This window comes from Mus pahari, chromosome 19 (assembly GCF_900095145.1).
Source record: "Mus pahari chromosome 19, PAHARI_EIJ_v1.1, whole genome shotgun sequence".
In the NCBI taxonomy this organism is placed as follows: Eukaryota; Metazoa; Chordata; class Mammalia; order Rodentia; family Muridae; genus Mus; species Mus pahari.
This window is the reverse complement of record NC_034608.1, coordinates 42681616-42697384: the sequence shown is the minus strand read 5'-3', so window position 1 is coordinate 42697384 and position 15769 is coordinate 42681616. Positions and strand designations below refer to the sequence as shown.

The following is a 15769-nucleotide window of genomic DNA, read 5'->3' as shown; positions in this document are numbered from 1 at the left end:
CCCCTGCTCCCCTACCCACCCACTCCCACTTCTTGGCCCTGGCGTTCCCCTGTGCTGGGTCATATAAAGATTGCAAGACCAAGGGGCCTCTCTTTGAATGAGAGCTGCCTGTAAGCCCTACCCTTTGACATTTTATTGCCTAGGTCTGCTGAGAAACGGCTACAAAACTGTGTTAACTGTCCACACGACCTGCCCTTCACAACAAACACTGACAAGATACACACACACACACACACACACACACACACACACACACACACAGACACCACACAGACACCACACACACCTTCCTACCTAGAGGCAGTAGACTACATATTCTTATCTTGTATATGTGAACCAACTCTAATATTAAACCATAATAGCTGTTTCCCAATAGGAATCTTGGAAAATTAACAAATATACGAAAAGTAAGCAGATGCCCTGGGTTGATGAAGAAATAAATAAGAAAATATTTTGAGGTGAATGAGAGCAGAGATTGAAACCCCTCAAGCCCTCTCAGATGCAGCAAGAGCAGTTTCAAGGGGGACGGTTATTATTATTCAATAATTGTTCTCATCCACCACAGTAGAAGAAATAATATATTGTACAGCCCTAACACGTAACTTGAAAATGCTAGACAGGAGAAAACATCTATTTATGAATCCTTTGGGGGCAGCACCGCAAATAGGTGTTTCTGTGACGATGGGCATGTCTACCCATCTACCCATGACCTGAATGGCTGGCCACCTGGAGATGCAGAACGGGACAACGATATTATTAACTCCCCATATCTCAGGTGAATTTGACTCATTCCAAGTGGCTATGATTGATTACTCTCCTGGTAGGGCAGCTATAGGCTTTTCAGTTTACATCCTTCCCGAGGAACCAAAATAGAGGAGCCAAGCAAGCATCCCCCAAGAGATCAAGAAATGATTTCCCTGGGTGGTTTCATGGTAGTCCTTGCTGAACCGAATAGACTGTTGAACGAGATATTTCCATGCCCCACCTGGAGAATGGGCTATTGAAACTATAAATGGAGGAGGAAAAAATAGATTCCATGGTTTGTAAGATCATGTGTGTTCCAGCTTTGTTTGATGTGGCACAGTCACACATAGCTAAGACTTTGCCTTTCTTTGCAGAACTGTACTCATAGAAAATGCTGTGACCCCATGTCATGTCGATTGAAGACCAAGGCTGCATGTGGTTCTGGGGAGTGCTGTAATCAAGATTGCACGGTAAGAAGGAATCTGCCCAGAGATTATTTCCTTGAGGTAAAACGCATTGTTTGCACAGTTCAGAGAGATACCAAGCAACAAACTCCCAGCTGGTAATTCTGATACTCCCATGAGGCTGTCTCCCTTCCACACTTGGCCCATTTGGTGACCTGTCACTCCCGTGTGTACATTTGTCTCATGTTACTTCTCTCCTAGCTTGGCTTTCTTGTTTCCTCTCTGACCTCTGATTCTGTCTAATCAACATTTGGCTCTGCCATTTTTCTCATTTTTCCCCCCTGTGTGTAGTTTATATGAGGGCAAGCAGTTAGACAAGTTCTTTGTACTGGTTAAATTCAGTTTACTGACTTCTGGGAAAGTTCTTTGCTCTGCTGCACCTACCCAATCAATGCTATCATGGTCCACTTTCTCATCATTCAAATTTTTTAGAGAGGGCTCTATGTAGGTTTACATCTTAAGAAGAAAAAAAAATCAAACAGATGATCAAAATAAACAGTATAAATCAAAGATCACAGCAAGGTGTGCTTAGATGTCAGTAAGTGTGGGGTTGTATTATTTATGATTATTTAGAGAAATAATAACACACCCGTGCGTGCGCGCACGCACGCGCGCACACACACACACACACACACACACACACACACACACACACACATCACTAGCTTGTGTTTAGTCACCACTAGAAAGAAGCTAGAGTCATCAAAAAGGAAGGATGCTCAATTGAGAAAATGTCTCCATGAGATCTGGCTGTAGGACATTTTCTTATTAGTGACTTGATGGGTTAAGACCTCATTTGACCCAGGTCCCAGACTACAGTAGTGCCCACTTTAAATAAAACAAACATATAACCAAACATATAACCCTCCCCTACCAAAAAAAACCCCACAAAACTTGTATAAAAGGCAGGAAGCTAGTTATATAATACTAAAGGAGATGATTTGTCAAAAGGATATAAAATTGTGAGTCCATATGCACCAACCAGACACAAAAGTAAGGCACTAGAGAAAGACAGACCCATTCAAAAACAGGGAGGTCTGAAAATTCTATACTTAGCAATGGCCAAATCACACTGCAGAGATGCTGCATAGGACATGTTTAATTACGATGTCCTTCCATGTAAGAGAAGCCGCCTTCCTCCCATCAAGTCCTTTGATAACACGAACAGCCTCTGTCAGTTCCGGTGTCACAGCAGAGCTTGTCTTCGATCTGGGATCTCATCCAGGACAACCACTGCAGGACCAAAGAGGTGAAATCTTCATGCTGAAAGGTTTGAGTCTTGTAAAACCAATTCTGAAACTCACACAGCGAAACTAATATTCTTACTACACTAACCCTTGAAGGATCTGTGAACTGCAGATTTGGTTACTTTTTGCTGAGGTTTTGAGGCTCTGTTGCTTGCTGCATAAGTGTTCACATTCACATTACTATTATTATTGCACTGTGTCATTATAATTATGATTGCATTATATTTCTGAACAGGTCCCTGAGTAATAAAAACTTCTCATCTATAACAACATTTCTTATTCTGAAAATATGCCTTTCCTGATTTCTCTGCCTCCCGCTTTGATCATTGATGCTAGCATGTTAGCATGGTGCTCTGGACATCATTATTTGACCTTCATGACTTCTTCTTTCTTTTCTTTTTTTTTTTCCATTTTTTTTATTAGCTATTTTCTTCACTTACATTTCAAATGCTATCCCAAAAGTTCCCTATACCCTCTCCTCACCCTGTTCCCCTACCCACCCAGTCCTACTTCTCGGCCCTGGCATACCCCTGTACTGGGGCATATAAAGTTTGCCAGACCAAAGGGCCTCTCTTCCCAATGATGGCCAACTAGGCCATCTAATGCTACATATGCAGCTAGAGACATGAGCTCTGGGGGTACTGGTTAGTTCATATTGTTGTTCATCCTATAGGGTTGCAGACCCCTTCAGCTCCTTGGGTACATTCTCTAGCTCCTCCATTGGGGGCCCTGTGCTCCATCCAATAAATGACTGTGAGCATCCACTTCTGTATTTGCCAGGCACTTGCATAGCCTCACAAGAGACAGCTATATCAGGGTCATGTCAGCAAAATCTTGCTGGCATATGCAATAGTGTCTGCGTTTGGTGGCTGATTATGGGATGGATCCCCGGGTGGGGCAGTCTTCATAGCAGCCTTATTTATAATATCCAGAAGCTAGAAAGAACCCAGATGTCCCTCAACTGAGGAATGGATACAAAAAAAAATGTGGCACATTTACACAATGGAGTACTACTCAGCTATTAAAAACAATGAATTTATGAAATCCTTAGGCAAATGGATGTATCTGGAGGGTATCATCCTGAGTGAGGTAACCCAATCACAAAAGAACATACATGATATGCACTCACCGATAAACAGATATTAGCCCAGAAACATAGAATACCCAAGATACAATTTGCAAAACACATGACACTCAAGAAGAAGGAAGACCAAAGTGTGGATACTTCGTCCCTCCTTAGAATGTGGAACAAAATACCCATGGAAGGAGTTACAGAGACAAAGTTTGGAGCTGAGATGAAAGGATGGACATCTTATTTCAATATGTCTTTATATAAAACGTTTCCTTTAAGTATGTACGCACCAAGCAGGATCTTATTTTTTACACAGCCTGACTGTCTGCTCATTGCATTACTGCATTTAGATTAATAGGACAACTCAGAACACTTGGGTGTTTGTTTCTCTGGCTTCCAACCTTGAGTATGTGTGCCTAAGAATGTGTATGTAAGCGTGTGTGGTATGTTGTACATGTTTACAGTGTATGTGCATGTGGTTTAGGGCTTCTGGTCATGAATGGTTTCAGAGTTTGAAGATGGACAATGGGCTTTATTTTGCTCCCAGTTCTGATTGATAAGCATGTTTGTATGGCATAGGTATATATTCATGGGCATGGGCAGAAGCTGATATTTTCTTACTTGATTTCTCTGTGTCTTAGTGTCTTGTTATTATTTATTATTTTTTAACCTGTAGCTCATTGATCTGGTCAGAATGGCTGGCCAATGAACTCCAGAGATTTCTACTTCTCCAGAGCTGGGATTACAAACTTACACTGCTGATACCAGATCTTTATGAGGGTGCTAAGATCTAAACTCTGGTCTCCAAGCTGGCTTGGGCAGCACTCCGCTGACGACCCAGTCTCCATCCTCCTGATCTTTATTTTATTTATTGTTTTCAAAATGTTTTCTCTGGCTACGGTTAGCATTTTTATTCATGGTATAGAAAAGTTATTCCTAGTCTGCTTTTTTTGCCTGAACTGTCTCTAATGACAAATGTCATGTCATACTTAATTTGTTATTTTGTGCATAGCGCCCTCTAGTTTCTGCGTTAAGGTTTATCTTTGTCCCCAATTTTTGAACAATACATTGGTGGCCATGTAGGTCAATATGGCTTTATGTGTTTTCTGCTTGAGATTTGTTGGACTTATAGTTTTGTTTTTAAGTAATATATATATATATATATATATATATATATATATATATATATATATATATATAATATTTCTTTATATCCCAACCACAGTTTCCCCTTCCTCCCTTCACCCTAACCGCCCTCTGCTCCACTGCCTCCCCTCTACCTCAGATCCCTCCTGCCTCATCCCCCACTCCCGGGTCTTTCCTCAGAAAATATCAGGTCTCCCAGGAACATCAACCAAACATGACATATCATATCACAGTAAGAGTCAACACATACCAGCACATCAAGGCTGAATGAGGCAATCTAGTGGGAGCAGGCAGGCAAACAAGTCAGGGGAAGCCTCCACTCCCCCTGTTACGATTTCTGCAAGCGCAGTGAGCTACAGTTGGGAGATGTTCTCATGTGCTCAGTGGCAAATATGTGACATTCTCCAAGGACAGCAGCAAGAGGTAAAGGCGGGAACCAGTGCCTGAGACCATTCAGTGTGGGTCTTCATTCTCTCTCTGACTCTACCTCATTTTACAGTTTCCCTTCAGACCTTTTTATTTCAATAGGTGGGATAAAAATAGAGTCTATAAAAACACAACTTTGTAAAGAATTCTGGGACACTGTATACATATTGAGACACTCCCTGCATTAGAAATCATCTCATGGGGGATGGAGTGATGTCTCAGTGGCTAAGAGCATTGGCTACTCCTGCAGAGGACTCAAGTTTGATTCCCACCACCCACATATTGACTCAAAACTGTGTGTGACTCTAGTCCCAGTGAACCCCAATTCCTTCTTCTGACCTCTGAGAGCACCAGGCACTCACATGGTACACATCTGTACCCAGAGGCAAGATACCCAGACACATGAAATAAATAAGTCCTTTAAAAAGTGGGTATAGTTCCAATTGTTATTCATATCAACTTTAGTCTACTGACTCTGCCCCACTAACACAAGTATTATAGTAGGTAAACAAATTAGTTGTTATTGCTAGACTGGAAGGGACCTTTTTGATTGAACAAGGCATATCCACACATGAACAGATGTGGGTAAACAAGTGTTCTTGAGCCTGGGATGGTGGGCATGGTTTAAGACCCTCCCTGCATCCAGCTGTGGAAACATTTTCCTATAGACACATTAATGTTGTACTGTGTCCTCTGCTGTATCATCCTAAGGGAGGCCTTAGGCGACTGGGCCACCTCACGAGCTTCACTTAAAACCACCCAGAGCCTTTCCTTTTACAATCAGAGGGGGAGGGAGAAGGAGAGGGAGACATATCCCTGGAAGTAATCCTTTATATTTTCTAGATAAAAGTGAGTGATGTGATCTGTAGGAAGTCTATAGATGAATGTGACTTTGTGGAGTACTGTAATGGAAAAGATGCCTATTGTGTCCCTAACACATATGCACGCAATGGCCAGTATTGTGAATCAGGTGAAGCCTTCTGCTATCAAGGAAAATGTCAGACTGCTGACAAGCAATGTATGAACATGCTTGGGAAACGTAAGTACCATGATATTCTTTGAAAACCTCATTATCCCAATGCCCATTATTCAATTCTTCAGAACAAAAATATGTCACCTAGTAATGGCTAAAGTCTCACGTGGCAACCATTAATTGCAAAGATAACTTCTGTTTGTTTGTTTGTGTGTATGTGTGTATGTGTGTTTGTTTGTTTGCTTTTTCAAGAGACAACACAAAGGACCCCTGAACTGACACTGAATTCCTATTTGTTAAAGGAAGAACTTGCAAGCAGAAATGCAGCTTTCTCACAGTATGGTGTCTGATTTTTGTGGTGATGGGACTTAGTTAAAATGCAAAGAATCTGTGTTTCTAGTAAAGCAAAGTGACCTACAAGAGCTCAAAAACCTGCTGATGAAGAAGGGGCCTCTGACATTTGACAACTCACTTACTTACTTGAGGTTTTTTTTTTTTTTTTTTTTTTTTTGATGCATGGAAAAAAAAATAGACTGTCTGAATGGGTGGAGTTCATGTGAGCTGAGAAAAAGAAATTTTATTCTGAATCCCCAGTCTGCCCACTAACCCCCCCAAAAGGCATGGCTTAGAAACACCATCATGGTCCACCAAAGGATTTATCTCTGGCCAAAATGTGTGATGCCATTCTAGCACACTTAGATTAAAAGAGTGGCCTGGACCTTAGTCACAGAAGCCAGGCTGGTTGGCCAGGGAGCTCCAGGGATATATACCTGTTTCTCCCTTTCACCTTTCTACCACTGGAATGATGTGCCCAGATTTATATGTGGATCCAGAGATTCAAACACCGCTGCTTCCCTGTGTAAGGAAAGCCTATGACCCACTGGTTCACCTCTCTGCTCACAACATCACGGATTTTAAAGAAACCCGGTAAAGGCGTCTTTTAAAGGCTTTTAGGAACTCAGGGCGAAGTTTGTTGCTACAGTTACCGCCAGTGCCATGGAAGACTCATGGTCTCCCCCCTTTAAGGTTGATCAAAGCAGTACCTTATACCATCTATATTACTACCCATGGCATAAAGGAAATGTTTTAATGACTGATAATTTTTAATTTTTATTGTATGTATCCTTGTGAGTACCTGTAGGTACACATGCATACCACATGCTTGACTGTAGAAACCAGATGAGGGTGTAGGGTTCCCTGGAACTGGAATTGCAGACAGTCATGAGCCTCCATAGGGGTGCTAAGAACTGAATTTGGGCCCTCTGCAAAGAGCAGTGGGTGCTTTTAGCCACTGAGCCGTCTCTCCAGCCCCTGCCTGAGATTTTGAGTATTCCTTTAAAGCATTAAACACAGGGTCAAGCATTCTAGACCATAAGTAGGATTAACAGGTCAATAAATTGATGAATAAAAGGAAGGTAGCTGGATAGTGAAGCCTCTTCTCTCTTTCTTTTGATTGATATCTGTATGATAACTCCTGTGAATTCAGTTTTAGTTGTGGAATTCATAGCATGTTCTAGCTTTTCAGGGTGTAACCTCAGCCCAGGCTATACATATCTAGGCCCATATAGGTTGAATCATGTTTCAGTTTCATACCAGAAAAAGTATTTGCAGGCCAGGCCTACCGTCTTCATCCAGAACTTATTTTATTGAGCTGTCTTGGATTTCAGTGGCAGAAATGTTTTTTTCTGGGTGGAGGAGTTACCCTCTCAGTTCATCCTTATCTGATTTCTGTACCAGGTATCTGATGTCTTAGCAGGTGTCCATTTGATGCTTTTTATTATTATTTTTTAATTAGCTCTACATCTCAGTTCTGAGTCTCCTAAAAGAGCCAGATTTAGGAAGGGACTACATATGGAAATGTGTCCCCTCTTACATTGTGAAAAACTACACATTTCTACTGTTATCTCACATGGTTGCTTTGAAAGGCCACAGAGCAAATGCCTCTTCTCCAGCGTTTCAGGAATCAAGAAAACAAAGCCACCAGGCTTATTATCCTCAGCCCCCAAAACCTAGAAGGAAAGGGTACCAAAGAGAGCACTGAGGTGCTAAATATTGTGGGGCAAATCCATGAAGCACCTTAAGACAGTGGATCTCAACCTGTGGATCAAGATACCTCTTTTACATAGGTTTCAAGACCCTCAGAAAGCACAGATATTTGCATTGCAATTCATAACAATAGCAAAAAATGCACATTTACAATGTAGCAACAAAAGTAGTTTTATGGTTTGGGGGGGGGCTCACCACAGCAGGAGGACTGAATGAAATGGCAGCAGCATTAGGATGGTTGAGAACCACTGTGCTAGAACATTCTGTGTCTGACTACTCTAAGCACTCTGCGTCAGGGCTGTGGTGGCTCGGTGTCCAGGCCAGAGAGTCCCCACAGGGCATGCTGTTTCTCTCTAAAAATTTCAATGATTCACTTACAATAAATGTTTCTTGTGTTAATGTTGAATTAAAAAAATGTAATCAGTGTAGTGGCTTCTGCTTGTCATCTCAGTATACGCAGGAAGCTGGTACTAGAGGATTGCTACCAGCCTTCCTGAAAAACCAAAACTGTATGATGTTATTTATCTTGGTTATTAAATTTTTGACAATCCCTTTAAATTTTGTAATATCCAATCCTTGTCCAGGGCTAAACTAGATCTAGTGTAATTGTTAAATCAAGACAGGCTTAACAGAAAGTCATTGATTTAAAAAAACAAAACAAAACAAAACAGGAGGTTCTTTTCAAGTATAGAATTATGGACAGTTATAGATTTCCTTCACACATGTATCTATATGTAGGAATGATGCTCCTCTGGAGGTGACATTTGTGATCACTTCCTGTAGGTGTGAGAACTTGTGAAATAGGTGAAGAGGGGTCTTTTTGTCAATGAATAGCAAATGAAACCAAACGATCTGAGTTCTTATTCCAAATGACTGACATGAACAATACAATGTACCCTTAAACCCCTAAGTCTAAGGGGCTGGGACAGCTGGTTCAGGTCGCTGAGTGTTTTACTATTTTTTTTTAAGACTAGCCATGACTCACACTCTTCTCCCCAACCTCTGTCCATAGATGTGTTGGTTGCTGTAGATGACTGATCGTGTCCTTTCTACTTTAAAAATTCAACACCCCTTTTATGCTCACCAGAGTGTAAAGGCATGAGGACTCTAGCGTGGAGCACAGAGGGACACTCAGCCTGGGCTGTGATAAACAATGAACTCTGCGATAAACAGTGAACTGCATTTCCCCCAGTAAATAAAGAACTGGGAAAGAAAATAATTCAAAAGGAATAGAGAGGACCATGTTTGCCCTTCCCTCTTAAAATATGAAACATCTAAGCCTCCCTCCCTCCCTCCCTCCCTCCCTCCCTTCCTTCCTTCCTTCCTTCTTGATCAGTACTAGGCTGGGTTAGAACCCAACTATCTCTTTGTAAATATCTCAATCCCAACAAGGTTTTGACCCTAAGTGATCACAGTACAGTTCCCAGTCTGACCCTCAGTTCCACAGTGTGATCTGAACACTTAATCCATCTTAATTCTTTTTGTCTTTATCTTCAGATGTGAGAGCGGGTTCCTTTGCGTGCTATGAAGAGTTCAATTCCAGAGGCGATAGATTTGGCGACTGTGTTAATAAATATTGTACTTTAAAGTATGTATTTAGAAAATTATACTTAGGTTTAGAATACATATTCTTAAATCCTAAAATGTATTCTGAGTGAATGACAGTGGAGCCATACTTAGCCAGGTGTCCTTTGTCACATGATCTCACCAGCAGTTATCATCCCTTGCTATGGGAACATTTGTTCAGTGCCTACAATGTCAAAGGCACAGTGACCTGGGAACAGTTTCTAGAGATGGTTATGGTAAAACATATATTGTGTTAGATAGTTTATATATATTATATAGTTATAATAAACATGACATACCTCACAAAATGTATCTAATAAGAATCATCTTGCTTTACTTACAAAACAACAACAACACTAACAACAACAACAACAACAACCCAAAAACCAACGATAAATCACTGGTAATTTGTCCAAATTTCAGTAGCTAAAACAAGATCTAAATGAGCTGTCAGCATGTCATAATCATCAATTTTTGTTTTACTCCTAAATTGCCTCATTCAAGAAAAGAGTCATATTCTAAGTTATGCTAAATTTTTACGGAGAAAAGTGTTCAACCTGGATTTAAATTAGGAAGACAATATTTTTTTTTAACATGGAGCATATTGTGTTATAGGTAGAAGAGTAAATTTAATTTTCACATTGTGTAGTGAGAGAAGACAGAAATCCAATGTTTAGGGAAGGTGGGACTGCAGTTGGTGGTTTTCCTAATGTGGAACCTTACTTGCTAACTTGTATTATAAGCTACTTACCTAAATGAATGCTAAGGGAACATTGCCGTTGTGTTTCCAGCAATGCTCTCTGTGGGAAACTAGTCTGTACGTGGCCATTCAAGAAGCTGGTGCTGAAAGTCAACCTATCTGTGGCCTATGGACAAGTCCGGGATGACCTGTGCGTATCTATGTATAAAGGTGGGAGGATACCTAAGCCAACAATGTCAACATATTCCCAGTTATCGGACAGAGATGAGACATTCGTAAACGATGGCACAATCTGTGGCCCTGATATGGTAATTGGAGATACTTTACATTGATTTCAAGTTATTTTTCTTTTGCTGTTCATATTCATTTTGATACTATATCAAGCACTATATTTTCTACAATTTCTTCACTGTGGTAAAATGCTCATAACAAAGACTCCCATCTTAATCACCTAGAGTTGAGTATTTTAGTGGTATCAATTTCACACCTTGTGTTGAACAGCCACCATACCACTGTGTACCTCTGTAGTGTAAAGGTCATTCTTGGGGGCTGGGAGTGGGGTGTGGAATGTGGTTCTTCACCCCTTTTGTTCCCAAGTGACATTCTGTCTAGCTCGTTTTAGCTCTTGAATAAATAAAACAGAGACCTGGTACTTTTGTTAGAAGGCTGCACACACTAAGCTGGGCAGGTTCTGAGCTAGTCCAACCCTCTATGCTGCCTCCTTCCCATCCACATGGTCTTTTACTGGCATCTGAGTCTTTCCCTGGCTCACTCTGATCCATGTGTGTCCTCATGGCTGCTCTCTCGTAGTGAGCAGTCTCTCATGGCAAATTCTTCTGATTCATCCAAATGGTCTCTCCACACCTCATTCTCTCCTCTCCTCTTCTGTCCCTTTCTGGGACCCTCCAGCCACCGTGCTTGGAATTCAAAGTCCCACCCTATGCTCTTCTGCCCAGTCAATTGTCTGATCAGCTCTTTATAAACCATAATCAGAGGTAATGGAAAATAATTTTTATATGACATCGTGCCCTGAGATGCCTGACTATAACAGCGTCTGGACTGTGACTGGATGTTTGGGCATAGAAATCAGCATCTGAACACACAGTGCTCATCTCCCAACATCTGTAGTCTTCTTATCTGGTGGAATTGAAACTCTACCTAAGAGTTCACCCCCTCTACGGCTTCTGGGGTCCCCTATTATCCCTATAGACAAGGCACAGCAGTGGACTCGTTTACTATTTTCAGTTCGATTTCTTCCATCCGGCAGAGATCCTTAGGGACCATCCACACTGTAGAAGTTAGCATTTCTATCTTTCTCAAGGCTCTGTACTGTTTCACTGTATATATACATACATGACATATTGTCTATCTATTCATCAGCTCGCCACTACTTGGGTACTTTAGCTACTGTAAATGATGCTATGGGATTAATGATGTTTGAAGGGATCCAAACCATCATGGCAGAAAGATCCACCATTTGGGAGAATCCCACAAACACATACTTATACAAACACCACCATGGCATTCGCTACTTTTGAGATTTATTTTATTTTACTTTTTAAACAATTTTTTTAATTAGATATTTTCTTCATTTACATTTCAAATGCCATCCCGAAAGTCCCGTATACACTCCCCTCACCCTGCTCCCCAACCCACCCACTCCTGCTTCCTGGCCCTGGTATTCCCCTGTACTAGGGAATATAATCTTTGCAAGATCAAAGGCCTCTCCTCCCAATGATGGCTGACTAGGTCATCTTCTGCTACATATGCAGCTAGAGACACAAGCTCTGGGGGGTACTGGTTAGTTCATATTGTTGTTCATCCTATAGGGTTGCAGACCCCCTTCAGCTCCTTGGGTACGTTCTCTAGCTCCTCCATTGGGGGCCCTGTGTTCCATCCAATAGATGACTGTGAGCATCCACTTCTGTATTTTCCAGGCACTTGCATAGCCTCACAAGAGACAGCAATATCAGGGTCATGTCAGCAAAATCTTGCTGACATATGCAACAGTGTCTGCATTTGGTGACTGATTATGGGATGGATCCCCAGGTGGGGCAATCTCTGGATGGTCCTTCCTTCTGTCTTAGCTCCAAACTTTGTCTCTGTAACTCCTTCCATGGGTATTTTGTTTCCCATTCTAAGGAGAAACGGAGTATCCACACTTGGGTCTTCCTTCTTCTTGAGTTTCATGTGTTTTGCAAATTGTATCTTGGGTATTCTAAGTTTCTGGGCTTATATCCACTTATCAGTGAGTGGATATCATGTGAGTTCTTTTGTGATTGGGTTACCTCACTCAGGATGTAGCTGGAGCCATGGACCTATCCATGTATGCTCTTTGGTTGGTGGCTTAGTCCCTGGGAGCTCTGGGGGGAGGGGTTGGTCTGCTTAGTTGATATTGTTGTTCTTACGGGGTTGCAGTCATCTTCAGCTCCTTCAGTCTTTCCCTTAACTCTTCCATTGGGGTCCCTAGACTCAGTCTGATGGTTGGCTGTGAGTATCTGCATCTGTCTCAGTCAGCTGCTGGTGGAGCCTCTCAGAGGACAGCCATACAAGGCTCCTGTCTGGGAGCATTTCTTGGCATCAGCAATAGTGTCAGGGTTTGGCTCTGCAGATGGGATGGATCCCAAGGTGGGGGTGGTCTCTGGGTGGCCTTTCCTTCAGTCTTTGCTCCATTTTTTGTCCTTGCATTTCCTTTAGACAGGAAAAATTCTGGGTTAAAAAATTTGAGATTGGGGCTGGAGAGATGGCTCAGCAGTTAAGAGCACTGACTGCTCTTCCAAAGGTCCCGAGTTCAAATCCCAGCAACCACATGATGGCCCACAACCATCTGTAATGAAATCAAAATGCCCTCTTCCGGGGTGTCTGAAGACAGCTATAGTATAATTGCATATAATAAATAAATATATATATAAAAGAAAAATTATGTTTTTTAAAAAAATTGAGATTGGAGGGGGGTGGCATCATCCCTCAGCTGGGGGCCTTGACTCGTTACTGGGGGTGGTCTCTTCAGGTTCTATCTCACATCTGTTGGGGATTTTAGCTTATGTCATCCCCATTGGGTCCTGGAAGCTTCTCGCTTTCCTGGCATCTGGGACTTTCTAATGTTTCTCCCCATCCCCCACCACACACTGCTACATGTTTCTATTTATTTTCCTGATCCTCTGGAGTTCTCTCCTATCTCTTCCCATACCTCATTCTGCCTTCCTTTTTCCCTTCCCTCCTCTCTCTCTCCCAGGTTCCACCCATGATTATTTTGTTCCCCCTTCTAAGTAGGATTAAAACAACCACACATTGGTCTTCCTTCTTGTTATGCTTTGTATGGCTTGAGAGTTATAATGTGGATATTCTGAGCTTTGGGCTAATATCCACTTACCAGTGAGTACATATGTTGAACATTTCTTTAGGTGCTTCTCAGCCACTTGAGATTCCTTAGTTGAGAATCCTTTGTTTAGTTCTTGAAATGTTTTGTATATTCTTGGACCAGGGAGTGGCACCATTTGTAGGTGTGGCCTTGTTGGAACAGCTATGACCTGGTTGGAGTAGGTGTGTCACTGTGGGTGTGGGCTTAAGACCCTCACCCTAGTTGCCTGGAAGTCAGTTTTCCACTAGCAGCCTTTGGATGAAGACATAGAACTCTCAGATCTGCCTGTGCCATGCCTGCCTGGATACTGTCATGCTCCCACCTTGATGATAATGGACTGAACCTCTGAACCTGTAAGCCAGCCCCAAGTAAATGTTGTTTTCTATAAGACTTGCCTTGGTCATGGTGTCTGTTCACAGCAGTAAAACCCTAACTAAGACAGCTCTATATCCCATTTTTAAACAGGATTATCCGGTTCTCTGGAGTCTAATTTCTTGCATTCTTTGTATATATTGGATATTAGCCCTCTATTGGATGTAGGGTTGTTAAAGATCTTTTCCCAATCTGTTGGTTGCTGTTTTGTCTTATTGACAGTGTCCTTTGCCTTACAGAAACTTTTCAATTTTATGAGGTCCCATTTGTTAATTGTTAATCTTAGAGCATAAGTCATTGATATTCTATGTTCAGGAAAATTTCCCCTGTGCTGACGTGTTTGAGGTTCTTCCCCATTTTCTGTTCTATTAGATTCAGTGTATCTGGCTTTATGTGTAGGTCCTTGATCCACTTGGACTTGAGCTTTGTACAAGGAGATAAAAATTGATTGATTTGCATTCTTCAACATGCTGATCACCAGTTGAACCAACACCATTTGTTGAAAGTGCTGTCATTTTTTTTTCCCATTGGACAGTTTTAGCTTCTTTGCCAAAGATCAAGTGATCATAGGTGTGTGGGTTTATTTCTGTCTTCAATTCTATTGCATTGATCTATATCTGTCTGTCTGTGTACCTATACTGTGTGGTTTTTATCATTATTGTTTCACAGTAGGGCTTGAGGCCAGGGATGGTGAGTCCCCTAGAAGTTCTTTTATTGTTGAGAGTTGTTTTCACTTTCCTGGGTTTTTGTTATTCCAGATAAATTTGAGAATCGCTCTTTCCATGTCTGTGAAGAATAGTGGTGGGGTTTTTGATGGAGATTACATTGAATTTGTAGATTGCTTTTGGTAAGATGGCCAATCTCACTATGTTAATCTTGCCAATCCATGAGCATAGGATATGTTTTCATCTTCTGAGACCTTTGATTTCTTTCTTCAAAGACTTGAAGTTCTTGTCATACAGATCTTTCACTTGCTTGGTTAAAGTAACATCAAGATATTTTATATTATTTGTGACTATTGTGAAGGGCGTTGTTTCTCTAATATCTTTCTCAGCACCTTAATACTTTGTGTAGAGGAAGACTACTGATTTATTTGAGTTAATTTTATATCCAGCTATTTTGCTGAAGTTGTTTATGAGGTATAGGAGTTCCCTGGTAGAATTTTTGTTATGGCTTATGTATACTATTATATCATACACAAATAGTGATATTTTGACTTCTTCCTTTCCAATTTGCATCATGTTGACCTCCTTTTGTTGTATAATTACACTAGCTAGAACTTCATATACTATATTGAATAAATAGGGAGAGAGTGGACAGCCTTGTTTTGTTCCTGATTTTAGTGGGATTGCTTCAAGTTTCTCTCCATTTAATTTAATGTTTGTTGTGATCTTAAAAAATGAAAGAGCTGTAAGAATAGGTTCTGGTTGGGTGTGGGGGAAGGGGTACCCTGGCAGGCCCATGGCCAGGTATCCCTTCCCTCTGAGGGACCAGACACACACCTGTATAGTATAGAATAGAGTTTATTTAGGGCATGGGGAGGGGAGTTGAGAGAATATTAGAGGCAGAGAAAGGGAGACAGACAGACAGACAGACAGACAGACAGACACACACACACACACACACACACACGAGAGAGAGAGAGAGAGAGA

At 41.4% G+C, this 15769-nt stretch overlaps 1 protein-coding gene across 1 annotated transcript in view; it reads left to right on the top strand.

Annotated features, from left to right (window-relative positions):
• LOC110336231 (disintegrin and metalloproteinase domain-containing protein 5-like) overlaps window positions 1-15769 on the top strand; it is a 55224-nt gene that overhangs the window by 15746 nt on the left and 23709 nt on the right. Inside the window, exons 12-15 of the mRNA XM_021218690.1 lie at window positions 1100-1214; window positions 5943-6138; window positions 9616-9706; window positions 10476-10692. Coding sequence (XP_021074349.1) covers window positions 1100-1214; window positions 5943-6138; window positions 9616-9706; window positions 10476-10692 — 619 coding nt within the window. The remainder of the gene's footprint in view (window positions 1-1099; window positions 1215-5942; window positions 6139-9615; window positions 9707-10475; window positions 10693-15769) is intronic.